We start from the raw sequence: 18,952 nt of genomic DNA, 5'->3' as shown, positions 1-18,952 counted from the left end.
TGTAATTGGCATCAGGTGACTACAGTCATAAAAACTCAGAGGTGTGGCTTTGACTTCGTTGTATAGAGGTCTTTGTAGGAAGGCTCTCCCAAATTAGTTTGGTTAAAAATCCATTTAAAATGTTTTATGTGTGCTTAAAGCTGCAGATGGGCTTAATTTCAAATACTGTGTTGTTTAAAGAACAAACAGTGGTAAGCTAAAAACAAATAAAAACAGAAACCAGACAAATGAAGAAACCCAGCCTTCTTTCCCTCTTTTTCAGTCCTGGGTTTATTTTGACTAGTGCTATTAGAAACATTAGTTTGTGGTATGGTAATGTGTATGGAATGGTGAAAAATGAAAGGAAAAGGAGAGTTTATTTTGGAAGCAGTAAAAGCAGAGGTGAAAAATGTGTTCTTTTGCCTCTCTGGATACATTTGCCAAGATTGTGTCCAGTAGTGGCATGGTAGAGATGGGGAAGAGGGGTCAAGTGAAGTCTAACATACATTGGTAGTTTTTCATTTCACTTCTTGTCCAAGCTGTCATCATACTCTTCTTACTGTTTCTAATTGTTTGCTTTTTATTTTACAAGAAGGATTTTTAAAACTTCCTGCTTTCTTACATGTCAGTCATCACAGTTTTGAAGCTGTTACAGAAAAGATCCCATGTGTTCTGTAGGAATCTGAAATAGAGAGGCTCTCTGGTTCAGTCATTTTTTTTCTTTCATATGAACAGAGAAGCTGCAGATGGGCTCAGCCATCAAAAGTTCAACCTCATGAGGCAGAAAGCTGCAGGAGCCTAAATTCTTTGCCAGTTAGACCTTCTACATTTAGGGGCCTAAATGTGAATGCAGGAACCTGGCTATAGAACAGCCAGGTATACAAAATAGCCTCTAGAGAAGCGTTGTTTACAACTCTGAAACACTTGATTTCCATGTCTGAAAATGATTAATTTCTATTTCTGTACAGATTGAATATTTGCTTAAAAAACTCACTGAAGCAATGGGTGCAGGCTGGCAGCAAGAGCAGTTTGACCATTATAAGATTGCTCTCAACACCAGTCGAGAAGGTCTTTCTGCGTGGGAGCTGATTGATCTCATCGGAAGCGGACAGTTCAGTAAAGGGATGGACCGACAGACAGTGTCAATGGCAATTAATGAAGTCTTTAATGAGCTCATATTAGATGTACTCAAACAGGTAAGAAACATGGAGAACTGTTATTTTAAAAGAGAACAAGTTATTGCATAATTAGAAAATGTTAAACTTAGTACTGACATTTCCTTACCTGATGGGTAAGTAGCAGTGGGAAAACTAGGTAAAGTACTTCTAAGGGTTCTTTATAATATGACCTTATTATTATAAGAGAAAAGTTGTGGTGCTGTTAAAATTGGTGTAATTGTCACAGTATTATGAATGAGTTGCTCATTGGGAGAACTTGTTTTTAGAAAGTAAAGGAAGCGTGTTTCTGACTTGAAATATCAACTTTTTTAAATCCTGGTGTCAATTACTCATTAGCTGACCGAATAGCTACATTTTTTTGCCAGTTCTTAAATTTATGACAACTCTTGAATTTTTTGAAAATGCTGTTTTCCAGTTGCAGTTAGGTTGTAGCAAATGAATGAATAGGTTGTACTGATACAACTTCTATATTCAGACAACACGGTCAGGACAAAGGTTGGAGTATCTGCTTCTAAGCTGATACAATTTAGCAGGGCAGAAAGATAAACAGGAGCTCCAGGGCTTTCTTCTTACTAGGCTTAGCAGGCTATTTGACTAGTGACTTATTTTCCTGTACTCAAATACAAAAAGTAATGCTAGCCTTAATATTCTTAGCAAACTTCTATCAATCTTCTGTTGTTTCAGATCTCCAGTGGATTGGTTATAAGTTTACGAATGGCTTTAAAAACTGCATTTTTTTTTCCATAGGAAGTATAAATATATTAAAGCTCTAAGGGGTCACAGCTGAAGTTACCTAGAGAGCTAGTTAAACTTGACTTTTACCTGATGGAGTATTTTTTTCATCTTTGTTTCTTGGTAGGAGAGAAACAAAAGCTCTCTTGGCAGACTTTCCAAAACCATTCTGAAGAAATCATCAGAAAGTCTTGACACAGGAAATTCTTTCAGAATATCCACAGAACAATGCAAAAGTCTATTTTTGTTAACTCCTGGTTGCTTATTGGAGGTGAGGGCTGGGACGGGGGGACATAATCAGTTGAGGACAAAATGAAGTCATTCTGCTAATTAACAACATCAAAATAAAGAAACCAGTGTCAGGTCAGTCCTTCCTCTTGAAACTTGTGAGGAAATCTGATTTCTTTGGATGTGTAAAACGGTTTCAGTTTTTAAGCTGCATTGTCTCTGTGTGTGTTATTTTATTTTATTTTTTAAACTCGACTGTCTCCTTTCTTTCCTCTTTTGGTGACTAGGTCTCTTTTTCAAGGATGTCTGAGTACCTTTGAAAATAGATCCTTGACATGTAAAAATAGATTGTGTCAAGATTTGACCCAACTCCTCCTGGACAGTCAGTGGCCAAGTTGGAAAATGGTGTTCCCTGTGTGACTTGCACCTATCTAGCTCTGTCCCAGCTTGTACCCTGATAGCTTGTTGAATGACAGAATCGTCATGAGCATTTATTGCAGTATATGATTATATCAATGTTTGTTTAATGATATAACGTGTAGTAGCAAAGTCTCATACTACCATTTTTATTGAACACTTATCCTGTAATCTCCAAGCCTTGTGATGGATAGCAATGATAATTCAATTTGTGATATTCTAGTTTTCTGAGAAGTATCTATCCCTCATGTGATAGTGTGAAAAGTGATCCCTAAGAATTGCCAGAGGGCTATCAGAAGATAAGAAGCTTATGCACAAAAATAATGGATATAGATTTAGCATAAATTTTGAGGGGAAAATATTAGTCTGACTTGACTTTGAAAGCAAATTCACTCAACATAGAAGGAGAGAGAAAAACATCTGATTCTGACTTAGAATGTGCAAGACATGAAAGAGTAAAACCGTGGGAATCTTTCGCACACCCTTACATGACCACCCAGGCCGTGGACCTGAGCGCAGAGGAGGCAAAGCTGTTTGCTCGTTCCTGGTCCAGAGCGAGTGGGTGGAGCAGCAAGGGAATAGGCACGGCCTCGGCTCTGGCCACATTTAACTGACTAGAAAAGCTGAGCACAGCCAAGTTGTGAGGGGTTGTTTCATTCATATATATATATGTGTGTGTGTGTGCATGTGTGCACACACATATACATGTTATTTATGTATATACATAGATATATGTATGTGTATATATTTTTATATATGTGTGTGTGTGTGTGCGTTATACATACTTTTTTTACAAAAAAGGCAGCTTTACCAACTGTCCTGAATTTTTTTCCCCTCAGACTTGTAGAGAAAGGCACCTCTGACTTAAACATGTCACAGCACTTCTATTCTTTTGCTTGTGTCCAAAATTACTGTAGCTGAAAGACTTTACAGAAAAATGTTCCTTGGTCTTCTTTCCAATGTTTCAATCCTCTTAATTTGGAATACTGAGAGCATGGCAGTGTGTTCTATATGGCTGGTTCAAAGTTAAATTGATATAGGTGTTCAGTTTCCTCTGTGATTTGAATTTCTTCTAAATTATGAGTGGTTGCAGAAATAGCAGGTGTAGCTGAAATACCTGCAAACTGACTAGATTTCAGCCAGGTTCCCCTCCTTAAGGCCAGATAAAAAACCCAATGTCTGACAATGTCCAATTATGATATCATTCGCTGTGCACTCTCTTTGCCATGGGATTGTTTTTGAATTGCCATAGCCACACAGAATAAAGAATAATAGGGTGGTTCTTCGATTAAGGTTATTAGTTACTGTACTTAATATTGGTGCTTATATTTTGGAAATGTTAATATTCAGTTGAGACAAACTTGGAGGATTTGATCAGGCCTATTTATTATCATTATAGAACATCACACCTGTTATTCTTTTGTTTGTATAAAGTTCAGCAGCAACGTATGAGCTTTTCTTTCTTTTGAAATATTCTTGTTAATGGCAAACTTCATGACTTGGTTACAAGTCTCTCTCTCTCATACAGAAAGCTGAGTGAATCATCTGTCAGGAAAAATAAAATACTGTGGTATTATTTAAATTAGTGGTACAACTCCTAAGGCAAAATCCAGACTTTACCAGTGTTCCCATATCCCATCCCATAGGTACTCCGGGAGTATGGTTCCATTATCCGTTTTGCTAATGTGCTAATTGAAGTAGCTGCTGTTACTGGTGTGTGGGATCACTTAACAGGGTGCAGCGCAGTGAGTGTGTTGGCCAGGCAGAGCCACTCCCCTGCCAGAGGTGCTTTTGCTTTGGCCCGGGGCTTGGGCGCATAAGGGGCTGGATTTATGGTGCCTAGATGCAGGCCCACTTTTATCACTAGGATGTGCATCCACCTGGGACTGTTTTAATAAAGCCTATCATTACAGCACTACAGATGAGTCTTAGTGCTGGCAAGTGTCTCTGATTGACTGAAGAAAATTAAATAGTAAAGGTCATCAAAGAGGATCCAAAGAGCACATAGTAATTGTTCAGTTAGATGTCTTCAGATGACCCCGTTACTTAAAAATAGGACACAAGAATAGTACATGGCTTCTTGTGGGCTAAACAACAAATAGCAGTGTTCTGGTACTGGGAATGGAAGTGTCTAGGTGAAATATTTTAGAACTGTGATCAAACTTCTCTGAGTACAATGGGCCATTGAGCCACATAACTAAAAGTCCAGGTGGTCAACAGAGGCCAGGCATTTCAATTAATCCCTTGCTTTTTGCAGGGCTATATGTTGAAGAAAGGTCACAAAAGGAAAAATTGGACAGAACGATGGTTTGTGCTAAAACCCAATATTATTTCCTACTATGTAAGTGAAGATTTAAAAGACAAGAAGGGAGACATCATGCTGGATGGCAACTGTTGTGTAGAGGTAAAAAAAAAATATATATATATATATATATATAAAAAATTTCTCCAAAAATAAGAATTTATTCTTTTTGTGTGTATGTGATGGACTCCTGATATCCATCATTAACACTGAAGTGATTATTTTCTTTTTCCTTTTGTATAAGTAGCTCGGTTGGTTTTCTGTCCTGGGATTGCTGTTGAATAAAGAGCCATTATTAAGAGTGTCTCTTGGTACTGAAGTGGGTGCTTGCATTCAAAATGAGAAAATCATCTGATGATTTCATGTCGAAGATATTATGCATAACAGGAGATTTTTTACTTTATATAAAAACAGGCCATAAACACTTTTTTATAAACTATTTTAAAGCTGGTATTTGTAGATATGTAACAGAACACTGAATAGAGGGGTCTTAACAATATAACATAGAATTTAATGTTTGGAAGCATAATCCTTTGTTATCCATTCTAGGCCTTGCCTGATAAAGATGGAAAGAAATGCCTATTTCTCATAAAATGTCTTGATAAAAGTTTTGAGATCAGTGCCTCTGATAAAAAGAAGAAGCAGGAGTGGATTCAAGGTAAAGATTCAGAAATCCTAAAGTTATGTGAAAGTTAAGTGCTTTGCTAAGCTGAAGTCTTAGGGATGTGCTTTACTCAAGTATGAAATTCTTGGTCTTGTGATTTTTGGGTGTCTCCATTTTGGACACGTGGAAAGAGATCTTTAAGGAGGCTGATGCTCAGAAAGAACTAAGGCTCCATGTGATGGGAATTAACTTTTATCAGGTACCTCAGTGTAGGCAGCCAAAACCAAAAAGAAAATGGATATTGTTTGCTTTTTCTATATGGCTGTACCTCTGAGCTCAGGATAAGGCTGGGAATTGGGGCTTCCTTTTCTGTTACCATAGTGAAGTTATTTCTTCTGTGATACCTTGCCCAGATACATCCTGAGTGATAGGTATATGCATCTTTTGCAGAGGTAGAAGCCCTTGCTAAGACAGAGTGGGCGATACCATTGAAACATGTACGGTATTTAAATATTTAGAGCTGCGTGCTTTCATTCACACTTCCCTCTTTACCTGAAGCATGTGTTTAATTACAGCAAAGTCTGATGTATGAATAATGATTACTGGCTTCCAAAATAAGATCTTGTTTCACAGTTGTGCCAGATGAATATCAAAATCATTTACCACTTCTCTACTTTGCTGCCTGAATACTTCCTTACTGAATATAAATAAATGAGAACTACTTTCTTACTGGGAGAAAGTTTTTCCATTTTATGACAATAAGAATAAAAAAGGTTAAAGGTTGGTTCTAGGAAAGTAAGTGAACTTATATGTTAGATAACATTTTTTACTTCTCAATTAGAATTACGGAATGTAGGTAGTGGGAAATCTTGGAGCTGTTTTTCTTGGCTAGGGGTGCAAATGATTTGCATTCAAAATGTCTTAGTATGTCCACTGCCTGTTAGAAAGAAATCAATGTTAGAATTGACGTAATGCACTGGAATTGCCTGACAGTCTCCTTGTGGGATACAGACAATGCTGAATGCCAAGTGTCTTTCACTTTTGATTTGTGTTGACAGCTAGGAAAACTAACAAACACAGTTATTTTTGATTTTAAAGTAAATGCATTAAAAAAACCCCAACCCCACAGCCATTCACCAGGGCTGCCCAGAAAGTTTTGCATTTCCCTTCTCTGGTTTTCTCTTACTTTTCTTCTTCCTTTGTGTCTTGCACATTCCTTTCCAGCCATACAGACCACTGTAAACCTGCTTAGAGGGGGGAACCCTCCACCCCACAAAGAAGCACGCCAGAAACGGAAAGAATTGCGCCAGAAACTGTTAGCTGAGCAAGAAGAATTGGAGCGGCAGATGAAAGAATTGCAAACGGCCAACGAGAACAAGCAGAAGGAGCTGGAGACTGTGAGAAAGGTGGGAGTGCGAGCAGGAGGTGCTGACCTTCAAGCTCAGTCTCTGTTATTGACATGAACTTCTGGAGGTATATTAGGCATCTATTTGCCTAATAGGTGTTCAGACACATTGAGCAAACTGCTCCAGGGGAGGTGAGCGTGTATCTGTAGGAGGCCTTAAGTAAGCACGCCTGCTTGTTCAGACGCAGTGAAACCTTAAGTGTTGGCTGCAGCCATTTCTAAGGACTCTTCAGCAGGCCCCGGATTACAGAAGTGACCCAGCCTAGCCCCTGTACATAGGAAGGTATTGTAAAGCTAGTGCAGCCTCTAAGCAAAGAAAATCCCAGCTGTGTGGATGGTGTTCAGGGACTGGAGAATCTAGTATGCTCAGTTAATTGAGGGTTTTGTGTTTTTCCTGTTGGACACATCTAACAAATATAGCACTTTTTATTAAGATTTTCTTAGGCAGTCTTCCTGTTACGGTGTGTGAACTGAGGTGGGGGAGAAACACTTCTCTTGGTGCATAGTTAATACTTCCAGAGATAGAAGTTTAATTTACAGAGATTCCAAAGATGCAAAATCATTTTGTGTGTGTATGTGTGTAAATGTATAATTTTACTGGCATAATTAGGGGGAGGCTTATAGAAATGGTTGGTACGTTTCTCAGCTCTAAGTTGTTTAAATGCTATAAATGTTGTATTGAATTCTCAAAGCCTGATATTTGCCCTGGAAATTTATGAGTATTAGCAAATGCATTATAAATAAATTCACTACCTTATAGACAGCTTTTTAGTCTAAGTCTAAAGACTGGCAGAATATCTGCAAATAGCACGAAGGTGTGTTTGTTGTAGCTGCACACTAACAGTAGAGTGAAGATGCTGGTGGGCTTTGTACGCTGGAACAGCTGGTATCTCTGAAGTAGCTCTCCACAGAGACCTGATTAGCGTTCAGCTATACTTTCCAATTTTTTATTTTCTTTTGAAAAAGCTTACAAGAAGAGTTACTATGCTTTTATTGCTGTGATGCCTTTTAATGAGGTGTATCCCTTGAAAATAGCTTACAATGCCATCAAACTCTTCTCACTGCTGCTGCCTAACATCTCAGTCGCTGAACAGACTCCCGGCTGCCAGCAGCTCAGATCTTCACTCTATGCTTAGTCTAAAGTGTTCTGCCCAATACCTTCCTAAATTAATGATTTCCTTTTCATTACCATTTAGAACAAATCTTACTCATTTCTTGTGCTTTTCATAAATGAAAAAATATTAATTTTAGCCCTCAATTAGAAAAACTTCCGTGATCTTGAGAAAAAAGCTATAAATACTGTGAGAGCAGGTTGATGTGGACACCAGAAAGCAAATGAAAAACATATCTTTTCAAAAATCTTGTCATTAAGTCACAATTTGTGGCAAGGAACAATTTGTTTTCTTTTTTTTAATTAACCTTGTGTTGACAGTGTTTGACATGGGTATTATTCTGTTTAAATGAAGTCTGGCAGTGGAAAACCATCTTTCAATTTCATTTTAGCCCCTATATTCTACCATATGTTTAAGATTCAGAATGCAAAAGATGCTTTAAAGGCAGCCTGTGTTACTTACTAGTTACTGGTATGTAATATACCTCTTAACAGAAATCCTAGGGCTGGATTGCTGTGTTGAGTTTACTTTGTGGAGAGAAAGAGGGGAAAATAAGATGAGCGCAACCCCAAAGGAGCAGTAGGGTGTTGACAGGCTCCAGTGAGGCTTGTGAAAGTCACAACTGGTAAACTAAAGAGAATTGAGGTAAGAAGCATCTTTTAAACTGGATTAAAGTGATTTCTTGAGAAAAATAAATTAGTCTTGGCCATGAATTACTGCACTTCCACTAAGTAGAAGTACTGGGCAGCTACTGTATTGGAGGAATTTTATGTTTGATTGATTAGCTAGAAAAAATGTGCTTCAAGGAAAAGGCTATGAGAATGGTTTGGGAAACTGAATTGTGTCAGAGTGTTAGAGTTTGATTTGCTCCAAATGGCTGTGAGCCAGCCCATGGCAGCTGCCAAAGTGCACCCCGAGACTGGCTTGTGCTTTGATAGCTCCGATGGTAGAAAATATCAGATGTATGAGAACGTTTGTCTAAAATAGGGCTTTTTAATATCTTTCATATTTTTAATAGAATTTTGGAGATGCACGCTTTGAACAAACTTAAAAGGTAAATTTTGTTATGAAGAGGCCATGCAGAAGACATGTGCACCCATTCTGTTGCAGTTTGGGATTTTACATGGGCTTCTTCAGACCCTCTGCTAACTCCTGCTGTAATGGTGGGTCCTGTTGACACCTCTTCCCACCCACCCCCCCCCCCCATTTTGGGGCTTTTCCCTAAACTATATAGTTATCCTGATACCCATAACCTTATCTGCCAGGAACTGATGTCCTCTGGCATGAATTAATCAGGCAGCTGATGATAAAGAGTATATTTTCACTCTTTGAAGAGTGTATTTTTTTGTATTTGCAGTGTATTTTCTTGTCAAGCTCTCTGGCAAGAGCCTGCCAGTGACTTTGTGAGGGCACATTCTCCGTCTCAGATCAGGATTGGCAATGTTTGTTTAATTTAGAAGTGGGTCAGGAAATCAAAAGAAAACTTCATGTAAATAGCCATCTTGGATTTTACCACAATTATATGCTTAGGAGGAGGCAGAGGAGGAGCTTTAAAAAAACTGGTAGCATCGTTTTAGTCTTTTCAAGGACAGCAATTCTGTAAGTAAGTACTATCTTCTACAACTTAAAACAGAAACTCTTCTTCTTCCCTTCTCTGAGTTTGTCCATCTCAGGCTACAGTGATATTGCAAGCACTTACAGGAATTAGTGTTGGCTGGGCACTTTTGATCCTTAGACCTCTAATTACTTCACCTGTGTTGTGTGAAGAAGAAGAGTTAAATGTGGGGACCTTTCCAAAGTACTTAGAAAGGTGGGTGTCCCTCTCTTCCTGAACGTCTGTGGACGTAGCCCCGCATATTACAAAAAGGTGCTTGCTTTTTGTTTTCTGCTTCCTCCTAAGCTTTAGGTCAATTTCTTAGGAAAATTCTGCGAAAGGGTTATTTTCGTTTGCGCTATCGTTAAAGTTTTGGCTGATGCTAGTACTGCATTTCTAGCCTTCAGAGTGTTCTAACAATACACGCTATCAAACTCCTGATGAAAGGAGAAAGTGTTACCACCTTTATTTGTGAAATGAAGATGCCAAAAAAAAAACCAGTTAAGTAACTTGTGAGAAGTCATGAAGGTACCAGCATCTTGGTTTCCCTGTCCTAAACTCTGATTAGGCTACTCTTTTTTTCCCCCTAATTTCAAGTGGTGATTATTGGCTATAATTTTATTTACCTTACATGGCAATTTTGGGGATGTTAAAGGGTTGTGATTCACAGTAGCATAATCACTTATTATAGTCAAACTTTGTGGCACTTCTGCTTTCCCATGGTAATTTAATGTTTCTCTCTTCTGTGTGAGCTTTATGCGTTCTGGCATGGCTTCACTGTTGCTGGAATTACTTTCTAGTCCTGCATGCAAATGAACGGGATGCAGTTTTCCATAACTGTATCCTACCCCATATGAATTAGAGAAGGAAAGACAGTGACTTCTGTCGACTATGCAAAGCAGAACTCACAGGGAACTTGGAGGAGGTCTGGTAATTGGTTTTTAATTTGCAAATTTAAAATTAGCTTGCAATGATAAGATTAAAAATTATATTTAAAATAATATTTAGAGATTGAGAATAGATTTGGACTTTGTTTTTTGAAAACAAATCTGAAGATTTCTTGCTTAAAAAATTGTTAAATGAAATTCCATGTTCCCAAAACGTTTTAGTTTTGACAAATTGTTTTTTCCTTCCTTCCTTTTTTTCCCCTTCCCTCCACAGCAACTGGAAGCAGCAGCTGCACGTGCTGCTGAGGAGGAGAAGAAAAGACTTCAGACTCAAGTGGAATTACAAGATCGATTCAGCCTAGAGCTGGAGAGAGAAAAAATGGTGAGTAGCACAAGTGACTTTTTGCCATGATTACACTTAGTGAGCAATGCTTTCAGCAATGACTTCACTCATAGGCAGTCACTGAAAGGATTCAGATAGGTTTTGCAGGAGGTATCAGAATGCAACATGGGTTGCCTTTATTAGAAATACAGAAATAAAATATTTATCCTAGTGAATACAAACACTGGAACAGCCTGCATACAATCTGGATAGCATTCAAGGCTTAAATGTTATTAGAAAATTGGGAATAAAATGATCCATTTTACAAGATAAACGCAGACTGAAGATATCCTTCCACTTTTTAAAGATGGAGAACCTAAGGCCAGTGCATATTATGTGAATATGCAAAATGAATATAGGCATCATTAAAACCCACTTTAGGAACTTTTGGAATTAATTGTATTTTTAAAACTGTTGGATTTTTATGTTGTGTGGTTTATATATCTATTTCAAACTTTTTATATATATACACGCACACATGTATTTTTTGTATATACATATATATGTAGATGTGTGTATGTGTGTATATATATATATTTATACACATACATACACACACACAGGCACACGCACACAAATAACAGCATTTTAAAGCTACCATACTTAAACATTAATATATATATATATATATATAAATGTTTAAAAATATATATATATATATATGGCATGGTATATAAGGGGTGTGTGTGTGTGTGTGTGTATAAATAAATAAATAAATTAATTAATTAAATAAGCATGGTAGCTTTAAAATGCTGTTGTTGTAATCCACACCCAGATTTCCAAAAGAAAGAATTTTCAATCTTGAAGGGCTTTTTCAGGCATAAAAAGGATGACTCTGGCACCCTGTGAGCATTCCTTGTGTCCTGCTCTGATCAGTTAAAGGGTGCGACATGAGGAGCAGAGACTGGGTGACCTTAAATGGTGAGGAGGTGAGGGAGAGCCTCCCTTCCTCTGTCACTTGCCTCCAGTTTATCACTTACCTCCATAGCAGATTTCCAACCCCTTTATCCATTGCAAGTTGCAGTGCCATCATCTAAATGTAACTGTGAAATACACTATGGAGGGAGGGCTTGCCGAAGGAAAGTCGTCGAAACAGCGTAACTAAACCAGCCTGACCTTTGCCTCTGGACACTTTACCAGCTTTTTTTTTTCTTTTTTTTTTTCCAAAGTGACATGACCATAGTGATAGAAGTTAAGTTTAAACAACTGTAAGAATTCTGTGCTGCCTGAAGTAGGCCAGTTCAAGTGACCTGCATTTTTTTATGCTGTTAATCACACATTTTGCCAGTCTTACTCTGCAGGCAGCAGGAAAAGGTCTGTCTTTGGAAAAATCTCATCTGAGGGAAACCTGGTACTTCCTTTAAAAACTGGAAACCTCAGTTAAATGGTAGCTCATCTGTGTCCTCAATTTATGCTGCTAGGTAAGACAAAAAATGGAAGAGCAGGTTGCTCAGAAGTCGTCTGAACTGGAACAGTATTTACAGAGAGTACGTGAACTGGAAGAAATGTATAAGCAGCTACAGGAAGCTTTGGAGGATGAGAAACAGGCTCGTCAAGATGAAGAGACTGTTAGGAAACTTCAAGCCAGGTAGGGTTTTACCTAGCAGAGACTTATTTCTACTGATTTCCCCTCTTCTCTGCCAAGTAATAACGAATAACTGCCATATTATTAAGAGGAGATTTTTTTTTTTGCATCCTGGACACATTGCTGGAAAGGGAGAGAGTATCTTAAAGGCAGAACAGATTTGTTCCTTAAGCTATGAAGTCTAAGGGTGGTATTTATGGTTTTTATATATGTTTGATTTCTTAGCCCTCATAGCGAGAGTTCTTACCAGTGGTAGTGCTGCCCAGCAATTTCAGAAAAGCAGACTCATTTTTATTTTTCATTGGGTGTTGTACCTGTGTACATTTGAAAAATAGAGACCACCATGGGCAGACTTTTCAGTTGTGTATTTTATAAAGCAGTAACTCTAAAATATGACTTTCTGTGTCAGCTTGTATTTTATCACAGGTTTAAATTCAAGTTGATAAAGAGTTAAGTCTCCTCTTTCTCTTTTGAGTTCTGTTTAGAGTGGATATTTTGCTTCATACATTCAGTCCTGCTAAGACAACTAAGATAACTCTTGCATGTTTGTTTCTTCTGTGGTTTTCAGTATTGTGCATTTGCATTATTGACTAAAGTCTCTGAACAGTGCTTTGTAGCAGTCAAACTACTGGCATGATTTTAGTTTTATATTGAAAATAAGCCAATAAGCAGTATTTTTACCGGCTTTCCAAGGTTTAAAAAAAAAATTAAGAAAATAATTAGCTAGGCTTCCCTATGTGTATGCTACGTAATGGATACAGCTTACTTTAAAATGCAGTTAACATTGCAATCTTCATTGCAGATTACTGGAAGAAGAGTCTGCAAAGAGAGCAGAACTGGAAAAATGGCACTTGCAGCAGCAACAGACCATTCAGATGACAGAAGCAGAGAAGCAAGAGCTGGAAAACCAGAGACTGATAAAGGAACGGGCTCTTCAAGTTGCCATGCAACAACTGGAACAGCTTGAACTGGAAAGGAAGGAGGCCCTTGGGCAATATGAGGTGAGCTGTTCTGTTCATCACCCTCTCATACTTAGCCAGGTATCATTCAGTATTCAGTAGTTTAACTGAATTTAAAATTCATCAGTGCCATGCTTGTTTAAGGAGTGGTAAGATACAAGGTTTATAAAAACAGGTAGGAGTGTTATGTTTTTTTTTCACCCTAGACCAGTGGATATATTTGGAGTGGAGGGCAGCTTTCAGATGTTCCACCCTTCTATTCTTTTATCCCAATTATGTGCAAGCCAGCTTAGTCACATCCTGAAATACTCTTTATCCTTCTGTCTTCTACTATAGACTAACTATCTGTATGCAGTCCCATTGCTGCCATGACTAATGCCTTATGCTCTTGAGTTAATTATCTGTGCAGTGTTTTGATACAATGGGGCAATGTTGTCTTCTACAGATTAAAAATATAAGAGCTGCTGTAGGCACTTGCCCCTCAAAAAGGTATTTAAACACTGAACTGCTGTCAAGGATAGGTAGAAATTAGCCCAGATTTTCAACATTGTGACAGGGCCGCATGTCCCAAACACCAGGCCTGTGCCCTGCTCTGCTGAGAAGCATTTTTGGTGAAGGTCAGTCAGTTAGCTGCATTTATGGAGGAAATAGGAGTCAGAACGCAGTGAGTAGGGAGACTGAACTGAATCGCTGCATTTTTTCTGGGGCTAGATGTGTTGATCCTGCATCTATTTGGATAAGAAAACAAAACACGACTAGAGTTCTGTTTAACTTGGGAGTGTATTTATGCTATCTGTGCCCTTGGGCTTAGCTATGCGAAGGATAAGCTTGATGCTTCAGTGAGCTGTCTTGAGTAGCATGGAATACAAATATTGCAGGGACTGCAAGAAAGGGCCAGCTGAGACACAGATGGAGTAGTTACAACTTACCGTGTTGGTGGTACAGCATATGCCATCATGGGAGTTACTTTTGGATAATACTTGCATGTTTCCAGATGACATCTGTGACTTTTTGTGTCTAAAACATGATTTACTACTCCACATGACTGGCTGAATACAGTGGCCTTAAAACAAAAAACAGATGGTGGAGTAGGTCACTGGGGTAGTTAAGTCATTATTTTAGACAAAATGAAACGTTCTGGCCTTCCATTCAGGGTGGAGCATTTGAAATTGAGCAAAAGAGCAACTTAGACTGAAGAGTAGCTCCTCCTTGCTCGAGGGTGGCAGTAGTGGTCCTTTCCATGTCTAACATCTAATCATTTCTGCTGGAGAGAGGGGACTGCTAAATGATCTTGGCTCAGAATGGAAAATGCATCTTCCTATTTTGAAACTACAGTTTATGCTTTCAGTCTTCATGGAGTCCTACCCATGTCACTGCAAAATCTTTTACAACCTGGTTATTTTTGGATTGTGGTTTGAGGGCTTACTTTCATATGGCTATTGATTGACTAAACTAGTTAAGATGGTGATCTGAAATGGAGTGGTCCTGTCTACACTCAGCACATCGTGCTGGCTAGCACACAGTGGTTCAGTTTTTAGATTTAAAAGGACTTCTCTCTTTCTGTATAAATGGAGTAAAGTTGTTCTTGTTTTCACATGGTCTGTATCTTATTTCAGGAGGTTAAAAAGAAGTTGGAAACAGCAGCTAATAACACCAAAAGTTGGAAAGATAAAGTAGCTCATCACGAGGGACTAATTCGACTAATAGAGCCAGGTACGTTATCAAAAAATCACAAATTAACATTGTACTCATTCTGTCTCCTATATGTTAGATCACCTAAATCACTAAGTCTGCCTCTTCCTGTAACTTAGTGGTTTCACAACAGCCTACAAACATTACATTTGTCAAAACTGCTGATTGTAATAGGATCTTTTTCAAAGTGGTAGAATTGTCAGTTTTCCAAACACTGCATTCAGAACCTAAGTGGAGCGAGACAGGCACAAATATCTGTTCTAACCAACTGTGCAATAACACTCTCAAGATCAGGTGTGTGCAATACCAGCACCAAAGGATCTTTGTTGATAAGATTAGTGCCCTTGAGGATTTGGTCCTGCTTGAAATAGATTAGTGATGATCATGGGAGCAAATACAGGCTCTTACTTGTTCAAGGGGAGGATGACTATTAAAGCCTGGTACTTGAGGTTTGTTGAAATCTGAACAAAACTAAAAATTGGAAACTCTCAAGTCTTTACCTTCATTGGCCCTGCTAAAACTTTTTTAACCTCAAATCAAGATGCAACCTGAACATAGCATGTTTGGGTGTTTAATGTAGTTAGCTTAAATACTGAATGCCAAAAACAAGAAGTGAAGACACCTAAAAATTGATTTGATTTTTAAGAAAAGCTTAATTTCTCTACCTGCATAGTATGCCAGCCCAGAGGAAAGTGGCTTTGTAATGCAGTGATGGAGATTTCCTTCAGGGACATCTGTAAAGGCAAGAAGAAGGGAGGTTACTAAGTCACAGCTGTTTTGGAGAAAAGGTGGGAGATACAGACACAAAAGACTGTAGCAGTTCAGAACTTCTCAATGAAATATCTTCACTGACTTTGTCGTGGACATTGCTCCCTCCTCGGTTAAGAGGGTCCTCAGGCCACTCTCTTGAGAGAGTTCCCAATCACAAAAGACACAGCAGCTACCAAATAATCCTGTAGTGACACTCAGCCTGTTCCACCGAGGGTATGTGAGCAATGTTACAGTTGGAAATGTCTGTTTCAAGTATTTTACTTTGTCTTCCAGGCTCCAAGAATCCTCACTTAATTACAAACTGGGGTCCAGCGGCCTTCACTGAAGCTGAACTTGAACAAAGACAAAAGAGCTGGAAGGGGAAAAAGGCCACTTCAGAGTAACGCTGGTTGTTGAAATACCATTTGCAAATCGAAACCCACCTTTGTTCATTCTGCTTCGCACAGAACAGCTTATTGCTTATGCAGATCTTAGTTTGCTCAGCAGATTGGGCCCTTCTATAAAGGAAATACTATTTACCACATAGGAGTATCTATTCATAGCTCAGTAATTATAATATGTGGTGTCTGACAATACTTGCTGTTTTCCCTCACATTTCTAGAAATCCTGTTCTCTTATAGAAAACTTTTCAACTGAAAATTTTTATTTATATGTAGCTTGTGACAGTTGTTCCTATATTAGCTTGTAACAGTCTGACAGCATCTAATTGATCAGGCAGTGTCACTTTCAAAAAATGAGGGAAGCAGTTGTCATATTGGTTCAGTTAGTTAGTATAATTTAAACCCAGGATAAATTAATTCTGAAGTTTCTGTGCAACTCTGAGATAGAGCATTACCTTTCCTTCCATTTAGTCTCCTTTTGTTTTTTCTCTGTCTGTCAGTTCTTCACATGGTGGGATTAGTGCTCAAATACGTTCTTCCTTAGTGAGGGGCAGGCTGGCATCAGTAGGTGCCAGTGGCTGCTGTTTACCAGCTTGTCTGTTTTCATATCCTGTTTTAATCTGTTCGCAGGAATCCAGACAAAAGAATTGGAAATAAGCATGTGCAAAATGCTGCCCTAAAGCATTTGGAAAAAGCAGTGATGCAAGATTGTTCTTGCAGTGCTCCATACTTGGGATGTGCTTAAAAAAATCCGAGAGCACCTTGAAAGCCATTGCTTTCCCATTCATAGTTTAAAAGATGCACAGTTTTGACTTACTTACAGATTTCTGGAGAGGATGAATGGAAGATGATAGCACATATAGGCCAAATATCATCTGTATCAGGTCTATGTTTTTACAAGAAATCTGATTATAACATACCTGTGTTTAGATGCAGCACTTTGTCTTGTCTTATTCTTCATTGGAGTACAGATTCCAAACAAGGTAGTAATACAAGAAGAAAACTAAATTTCACATTTTTATTTGAGATAAAAATGACGAATGTGTAGCAGTATTGCTTAAAAAAAAAAAAAGATTACTTGGTGTCAGTGAAGTAATTTCAGCATTTCTAGTAACTAAAAGCATTCCAAAAAGCCTGCTTACTGCTTTGCTTCAAAATTCTCTCTAGGAAAAAGCCAGTTACTTCTGTTTCTTTAGGGAACGGGAACAAGTGTGTGATTTCGCTTTGTAGAAGTTCTACACTAGAGAAGAAGTCAATCTGTTGCTAAGTGAAATAATATTCATGCTAAACTGCACAGACATTTTGAGAAATGAGACCCCTTGTGAAGAGCAGGTGCCCAGTGGTGCGGCTCGTTAGTGAGCTTTGACCGCTGTATGTACACCAAACACGTACACCCATCTTTCAGCACCTACTTTTTAGTTCAGCTAAGTGTTAAATTATTTTTAGTAAGTAGGAAGTGAATGTTTTAGACAGATGATAACCAGTACAGTGCTGTGATACTCAAATCCCAGAAGAGCATAAGTTGTACAAAACTGATCTTAAGATTTGAAAGTCGATAGCATTTTATTTGCCTGTTAACTAAGACTCACTCAAATACTGGATCTTCTCAAACATTTACTCTCTGCGGTTATATTTTTATACTAATTAAAATCTTTAATGTTTTAGTAAACAGTGTGCTCTGCTCATTAGAATGGCAGGAAAATGCAGCATCTTCCTATTTATATTTACTGTACAGGAAAACAATAGCTTGCTAACAAGGCCTTTTAAAAATTGATTTTGTTTACAGAAGAAATGTGAAAAAACTGTAATAGAAATACTAATGTATACATTGTTAAACTTTGCTAAAGGAGATGGAACAGTATTTATAACTACCCCAACACCTTTTTACATGGAAAGTGGAAGGTGTATTGGGCTAAACTTGTTTAATTTTTTTTTCTAACAGCCTTTATTTTGGACAATTGTTTTTTTAAGAACACCAAATGATGCATGTTTTCCTATTTTTTACTGTTCTTTAGAATTGGCTATTTAATAAAGTAATGCAAAGTCATTTACAAATTAATTATTGGTTCTCTGTATGTTCTGGTGGTTCTTTCAGAATATAAGCAAATGCCAGTAACTGTTGTGTGGAAATACTAATATTTTGAAGAAAGAAATGGTGTTAGAATTAAAGCCATAACAGATACTGGTGATACAGATAATCAAGTTTGTCTTAACAGCAACACTTTTCTTACATGTCCATATGCAGTACACCTTAATACAGACGTGCTTCTGTGGGCAAAACAGCTCTAAATAAAAATGTCATCCACATAAGTCTTTCTTAGTCACCATTTATCAGAAAAAGAAACGAGACAAATCTGCTAGCACTGTTGTCGCTGCCTGCTCTGACAGGCAGTGACATGTTGCAGAGTGAAAAGGGGAGGAAAAAAATCAAAACATGAACAAATGCCTTTTGAGCAAAAATCCCACTTTAGAAGTCGTCCACTAAAGCTATGCTAATCGTAGCATTCACCAAGAGTAGCGCTGTGTGAGTCAGAGTCGCCACATCTCATGAAACTGCAGCATGGAAAAAGCCAGCCCCCAGGGAGAGCTCACTTCCGGTGAGCCCAAAGGTTACAGCGCTCTTATTCTAAAAGACAGACGAAGCTGATCCTGCTGCAGGCATCCTCGGTGAAATGCTGTGCCATCCCAGTCGCTGTTTGCAGGACTGCACGCCCGTTCCGTCCCTGAGGCTCCCTGCAAACCCTC

At 38.2% G+C, this 18,952-nt stretch overlaps 1 protein-coding gene across 3 annotated transcripts in view; it reads left to right on the top strand.

Annotated features, from left to right (window-relative positions):
* Positions 1-18,266, top strand: part of SWAP70 (switching B cell complex subunit SWAP70) — a 40,772-nt gene extending 22,506 nt beyond the window's left edge. For all 3 annotated transcript variants that reach the window (XM_026070495.1, XM_026070515.1, XM_026070505.1), the window contains 9 exons: positions 948-1,175; positions 4,792-4,938; positions 5,386-5,494; positions 6,665-6,846; positions 10,713-10,820; positions 12,242-12,408; positions 13,208-13,406; positions 14,981-15,077; positions 16,101-18,266. In XM_026070495.1, coding sequence (XP_025926280.1) covers positions 948-1,175; positions 4,792-4,938; positions 5,386-5,494; positions 6,665-6,846; positions 10,713-10,820; positions 12,242-12,408; positions 13,208-13,406; positions 14,981-15,077; positions 16,101-16,210 — 1,347 coding nt within the window. In that variant the 3' untranslated portion in view covers positions 16,211-18,266. The remainder of the gene's footprint in view (positions 1-947; positions 1,176-4,791; positions 4,939-5,385; positions 5,495-6,664; positions 6,847-10,712; positions 10,821-12,241; positions 12,409-13,207; positions 13,407-14,980; positions 15,078-16,100) is intronic.
* Positions 18,267-18,952: the final 686 nt, after the last annotated feature.

The sequence above is a fragment of the Apteryx rowi genome, unplaced genomic scaffold (assembly GCF_003343035.1).
Source record: "Apteryx rowi isolate R43461 unplaced genomic scaffold, aptRow1 scaffold_107, whole genome shotgun sequence".
In the NCBI taxonomy this organism is placed as follows: domain Eukaryota; kingdom Metazoa; phylum Chordata; class Aves; order Apterygiformes; family Apterygidae; genus Apteryx; species Apteryx rowi.
Note: the sequence above shows the minus strand (reverse complement) of the source record. Positions and strands in the feature narration are given on the sequence as shown.